The sequence below is a fragment of the Balaenoptera acutorostrata genome, chromosome 1 (genome assembly GCF_949987535.1).
Source record: "Balaenoptera acutorostrata chromosome 1, mBalAcu1.1, whole genome shotgun sequence".
NCBI classification, from domain to species: domain Eukaryota; kingdom Metazoa; phylum Chordata; class Mammalia; order Artiodactyla; family Balaenopteridae; genus Balaenoptera; species Balaenoptera acutorostrata.
Window position 1 is genome coordinate 41,927,974 of NC_080064.1, and position 6,671 is coordinate 41,934,644.

Consider the following 6,671-nt stretch of genomic DNA (forward strand, 5'->3'; position numbering starts at 1 on the left):
AGGGAGATGCAAGAGGGAAGAGATATGGGAACATATGTATATGTATAACTGATTCACTTTGTTATAAAGCAGAAACTAACACACCATTGTAAAGCAATTATACTCCAATAAAGATGTTTAAAAAAAAAAAAGTATCCTAAGGTCTCTTCATTCCTTCAAGAAATTTCTCAAAATCTACCTCATATAGAGACTTGTCCCATGACACATAGTTCAGCTAACAATTCTACATTCTCCAAAACTTGACATCTGTCTTTCTTCTGACAGCAAATCAATTATGCTAATGAAGAAAAATGAAATGTCTTATGTTAATCACTGTATGTTTAAAGCTTGTTTTTATATGTAAAGTATACATAATACATTTGAATTTTTATATTCAAGCTTCAGGGGAATTAAGGAAACACCATTTATTGGGCTCTTCATATATATTATCTCTACTAGTCACAACTATCCTGTAAATATCATCCCCATTTTAAGGATGAGGAAACTGAAGATCAGAAAATTTGAATCTGAGGTCCACATCAAATAAGTCACAGAAACAGGATTTAAACAAGGATCTGACTCCCAGTTTTTTTCACTTTACCTTGCTAATGTATGCTTAGCTTAGAATATTTCCTGTAGGGAAGGAATTTTCATCATGACTATTATTTCTTCAGTATGTAGTATGTTGCAATACAAACAGAAAGCCAAATAATGAATCTAGATAATGTTAAAATAGCCAAAAAAACTACAATCTTACATTAATTATTTGCAGATTTAGCAAGTTGTTTAACTCCTCTGTGCCAAAACTTCTTCACATGTTAAATAGAGATAATGCCTTAGAGAGTAATTATGATGCTGAAGTGGATTAAATCATTTAAAGCACTTAGTACAATGTCTGGCAGATAATAAACACTCCATAAATGTTAGCTATTGCTCTTGAGATGAGGAATCACCAGACAGACATATTTTGTACCAGGTGTCTCCAGCCAGCAATAGACGTACACCCAATTCAAAGACAGTCAGTCCTACACTGGCTTGTGATCTGTGACATGATCTGGTGGGAAAAGATGATGTGTGTCAATCAGATTCTCTTTCTTGGGAATCTGAATTAAGAAACAAAGATCGAGGGACTTCCCTGGTGGCACAGTGGTTAAGAATCCGCCTACCAGTACAGGGGACACCGGTTCAAGCCCTGGTCTGGGAAGATCCCACATGCCGCAGAGCAACTAAGCCCATGCGCCACAACTACTGAGCCCACGTGCCACAACTACTGAAGCCCGAGCACCTAGAGCCCGTGCTCCACAACAGGAGAAGTCACCACAATGAGAAGCCTGCATACCGCAGCGAAGGGTAGCCCGCACTCGCCGCAAGTAGAGAAAGCCCACGCACAGCAACAAAGACCCAACGCAGCCAAAAATAAATAAATAAATAAATAAAATTTATTTTTAAAAAAAAAACCAAACAAAGATCAAGCCAGTTATTAGTGATTCAGAAGTTAAATGGTTTGGCTCCTACCTTCATCAATTTCCTTTTATCAAGGTTACCAATGATGCTAAATATGTTGCTAAATCTAGTTTTTCAGTCTTCCTTTTTATATCACTTGGCAGCATTCACGCTGTTGAATATGCCACTTACCTTGAAACATTCTTTTGCTTGTGCTCTTTACTCTCTGTCTCTTTGGAAGGCACTGAAATGTCGCAGCTACTCAACACTTCAGCCCAGGCTGCTTCTCCTCACACTCTCCTGCTAGGCAATTTCAGCCACACTTATGGCTTCAGTAATTATATCCATGCTACCTCAGACTTTTCTTATAAATTCAACTTCCCTGCCAATCTCCTTACTTATTCGGATATCTCAAAGATACCTCAGATTCCGTATGTCCAAAACCAAACACATGATCTTCCCTCTCAAACCCAGCCAAGATCCCTCACAGGACTCCCTATCTCCATAATGGCACCATCAACTATTCAGTTGCACAAACTAAAACATTAGAAGTACACTTGGATACATCCTTCTCTCGCATTCCCATCTTTCACTAAGTCCTATTGATTTTTCTTAAACATTTTTCAATTCCTTCTCTCCATTTTAGGATTTTTGACCAAAATTCTTATCATAGCCTATAAGGCCCTGCAAGATCTGCTTCAGATTACCTCTTTTCTCCTTTTATTGCCCTATGTGCAGCTACACTTGTCTCCTTTCAGTTCCTTAAATACAATGCATCATGTTTCCTCCTACCTTAGGGTATTTGCACATGGTTTCCCTCCGCCTGGACCACTCTCTGCCCTTCTCTTCATTTATTCGATCTCTATTATATCTCAACTAAAATATCACTTCCTTAGAGAAAGCTCCTTGAACATCTAGACAATATCAGGTCATTCAGTCATTCATTTAACAAATATTTATTAATTAATAACTTAACTCTACACCAGGTATGGTTCTACACATGTGGAATTAATAAACACAAGAAAGACCCTTGCCTTCACGGAGCCTACATTCTAGAGGAGGAAGACAGGCAATGAGCAATAAAAATAATAAGTAGATTAAATAATATGTGTGAAGGCAGTAAGTCTATTGGGGGAAAGAAAGAAAAAAGAGTAAGGTAAGAGAATCACAAGCAGAGAGTTTTCAGTGCTTAACTTGATGCCTGGCATATAGCTGGCACTCAAACATGTGGTGAGTGGATGTATGAAAAAAAGAATGTGCATGTTCAAATTGAGGGAGCTTAAACTATAAAATGAGTAGAGGAATTACTTGGTGGAAAAACAGAGATGCCATGAAAGAAAGAGAAACCATGCAGGTCTTGAGAGATAATGGTCTCTTGAACCATTCTTGATGGCTTCATACAGATTCCAGCTGCAGTCATTGTATGCTCTTCCCATAACCACGACCTCCCTCCTCCACCCCCAAGTGGATCACTCTTGTAACCAAAATACCTAATCAGGACACATATACAAGGTCATGTATACCACTCCATCACCCACCACCACATATATCTCCAAAGCCACTGCTTTTCTACACACACACACACACACACACACACACACACACACACACACACGGATATCACTTTGATGCTCCAGTTCTTCAGTTCCCAGACCCTTTTAGGGACAAACTCCCTCCCACATACACAGAACTGTAAAAACACTTGCTCTCTTCTATGACCCTGTAAGACACTTAGGTCACTATCTCTCCAAGCCCAGGCATACTCACAAGGCTGCCCCCCTCAGGAACAGGATCCTAGGTCTCCCTGCCTGTTAGTCTCCTTGCACTAAAGGACTAAAGACTACCTTTCACCCATAGATATGTGAACATGCACCCCTTTCTGATTCTGAATGACCTTCAAGATCACTGATCCCATATATACCCACTGATCCCATATATACCCACTGATCCCATATATACCCATATAGCCTCCTTTGGTAGGATTCTAAAGGACTGGGTGTCCTCTCAAGCCTTTTGTCCTCTTAAGGACCCATATGAGCATTTGTATACTTTCTCTATGACCAGGGGTGACCCTCAGGCACTACAATTCCCCAAAGCACAAATACTCGTATATCCCTCTTCCATGGCACTACCTGATACTAAAGTAACACTCCTACTTACACCTGCCTCCTCAGAATCAGAGCCCCTCTCCCCTAAACCATGCCCCTTTAGGGAACCCTCCCATATTCCCACACGACTGTGTACAACCCCTCCATGACGCAGCCTACCCCCTACAATCAGCCCCCATCACAGGTGCCCCTCAGGAGGGGTGTCCGGCGTCTTCCGTGGGGTCCCAGCCCTTTCTCAGCCAATGCTCACTCAAAAGTGTGCACACTCTCATACACCCCTGCGACGCCTGGACTCCGGGGTGCCTGCCCGCCACTCAGAGGGGCACGCTCCTCCCTTGACCCCTGACCCCGAGGTCATAGCCCCACCGCGCAAACACAGAGGTGGCCTCCTCAGGAGTAGCACCATGCCGAAGTCTGCTGTCCCCTCAGGCCCAGGACAGCCATGCCGCCTCAGCGCTTCCCCGATAGACCGCCCCCACCGACCTGCCTCAGGCGCCGTCTGGCTCCGCTCCGCCATTTTTTGCTGTCCCTCCGCCTCTGAGCCCACGCGAAAATTGGGGGGCAGTGGGGAGTGGGCAATGGGATCCGCGGGCTGACAGGAACTCCCTCCGGAAGACGCGGCGCGACGGTTGCCAGGGCAACGGGCGGCCGGCGTGCGGACGGCCGGCGTGTGGCGGGGGGCAGGCTGGGAGCTAGCGTGCGTCCGAGGCCCCGCCCCCTCGGCGCGAGGCCCCCTCTGCGCGAGACCCCCTCCCGGGACAGGCGCCTGCAGGGCTGGGACTCCGCTGCGCTTCTACCCTGCAACCTGGCCACCGCGTGCTGGCAACTGAGCATGCTCGGCCGCCTCTGGGGCGCAGGAACCAGGTCTGCTGGGATCGCGCTCTCCTGCCGCGCACGCGGGTGCTCGAGCTGACCGAAGAGCTGGTTGGGCTGGCTTTTCTGTGGTTGGTACTCAACTTTGGGAGCTTGGGACAGGCTTCTTGATTTCCCAGCGCTTCTCCCCACCGTGTGCCTGTCCCTGATCGAGGTGCTGAGTAACTTATATCTTCAACTGAAAAGCCCTGAGAATCAATAATTATGTGCCCACCCCACCGCAAACACGCGGAGAACTAACGGGGTTGGCCTTATCGCCCCTGTACAACCGCACCAGCCCCCAACTCTAGAAAAGGCTTCCCTTTCGCTAGTCTATTTCTCAGTATACTAGGATGCTCTTTCCCATCTCTGATGAATTGCCACTACCTTCTAAGACCAAACTGGAACATTATTCTTTACAGAACTGCTCTGTCCTCCCACAGTCCCCTGTGCATTCCTGTCCTAACACTTACAATGCTTTATGCATTATTTACTTCTCTTTTCCTCACTTGACAGTGGAGCTCCCTTATACCTAGGGTCAGTGTCTTTATCTTTGTATACTCCATAATACAGCATTGTGCTTGACACAAAGGAGGTGCCAAGTAAATGTTTACATAATGAAAAGTTGTTCCTAGGTTCACACCTGCACATTCTTACCTGTTTTACTGAGCACTTAATTTTTTTACCAAATACCTTGATAGGTAGGCCCCTACTCCTCCAGGGGCTCACAGAGAAAGGAAAAGAGATAATGACTTTGATAAAGGTTAACTAGTCTTTGAAGTGCTACAGGAGCAGAGCGATGGAACTGTAAGTTGGGGGAAGGGGGGCGGGGGGGGATAGCTAATCAGAGAAGTCTTCAGAGAGGAGTGGATACCCTAGCTGAGTCCTGAAGAATGTGTTTACTTAAAAAAATGCGCAAGGTGGGAGTTGCGAGTTAAGCTTTATTTGGGGCAAAATGAGAACTATAGCCCAGGAGACAGCACCTCAGATAGCTCTGAGAAACTGCTCCAAAGAAGCAGGGGGAAGGTCAGTATATATGTGATTTTGGTGAAGGGGGAGTACATGCAATCAAGCACATATTTATGCAGAAGGTTTCTGCTAGTCTCATGAAGGTTACTGCTAGTCATGAGGAGCAGACGTCACCAGGAAGGATTTTAGTGCTTTTCTAGATATGAGATATAAGAATTGGGCTTATAAAATCGGCTCCTGAAAATATCTAACTATCTGATGACCTGTTCTGCCAGTTTTTCCTAGAGCACAGAGGGCCTCATTTCTGCTCTCCACCCTGAACTCCTTTCAGGGGGTGTTGCAAGTCAGCAGTTGCAGCAGCACATGATTTAATCCTTGTAGAGGTAGATGGCAAGTGCCAATGGCAGGTGCCAATTTGTAGCTGACATACTCATTGAGCCTCAGTTTCCTTTTCCAACAAACTGAGACAAAGGTCCTGTGTGCCACAAAGAATTCTCTAAGTCACAAATGGTGTGATAGATTAAAATGCATTTGACAAGTATAAATTTAGGAAGTAAAGAACCTAGGATGTTTTAGAATAATTTGCTTAAACATCCCTTGATTTCTCTGTTGAGGCAGACTCTGTAAGTGCTGGAGATGAAGAGGTGACTATAACACTGTCTATGTTTTCTAGGAGCTCACAGTCCAGAAGGGAAAAGAGATTTCATCAGTAATTACAACCCAGCATGATCAGTGTTCTGATAGAAGAAAGCATGAGAGACTGTGGGAGCCCAGAGGATGAGCACACAACCCAGCCTGGGATAGAGGGAATCAGTGAAGGGATATTCAGGGAAAGCTTCATGAAGGAGTGTCTGATCAGACTCTTCAAGGGCAAGCAGCAGTAAGATGGGCAAAGAATACAGGAATACAGTGTGAAAGGATGATTGAGGCAATAGGAACTGCATGGGCAAAGCAAAGGATAGTGTATCTGAGGTGAAGACCAAGACAGGAGTGGCCACATCAATAGGTAAGGGCAGATTTGGAGAACTCATATGTGGGGGACTTGATCCTGTAACGGGTAGAAACCCGTTGGCCGGTCATGGATTTGGTCAGCTGCGCTGGTTGCTGTATAGAGAGTAGATTAGAGCCAGGAAAATCAGAAGGCTGTGTAGTAAATAATCTACACAAATTTATGAAACACATGGAAGGTTCTCATCAAAGGTAATCTGAAAAGTCAACAAACATGTTTCTATGTAACTGAACTGTTCAATTGAAATTTTAAATAAAGTTTAAAAAGCAGTTTAGTCAGATTGTCCACAGGTCCAGTGCTCAATAGCTACA

At 44.7% G+C, this 6,671-nt stretch overlaps 1 protein-coding gene across 1 annotated transcript in view; it reads right to left on the minus strand.

Annotated features, from left to right (window-relative positions):
* The window catches only part of AGBL4 (AGBL carboxypeptidase 4), a 1,405,329-nt gene extending 1,401,235 nt beyond the window's left edge, over positions 1-4,094 (minus strand). Inside the window, exon 1 of the mRNA XM_057530807.1 lies at positions 4,014-4,094. Within this exon, the coding sequence (XP_057386790.1) occupies positions 4,014-4,047 (34 nt within the window). The 5' untranslated portion in view covers positions 4,048-4,094. The remainder of the gene's footprint in view (positions 1-4,013) is intronic.
* Positions 4,095-6,671: the final 2,577 nt, after the last annotated feature.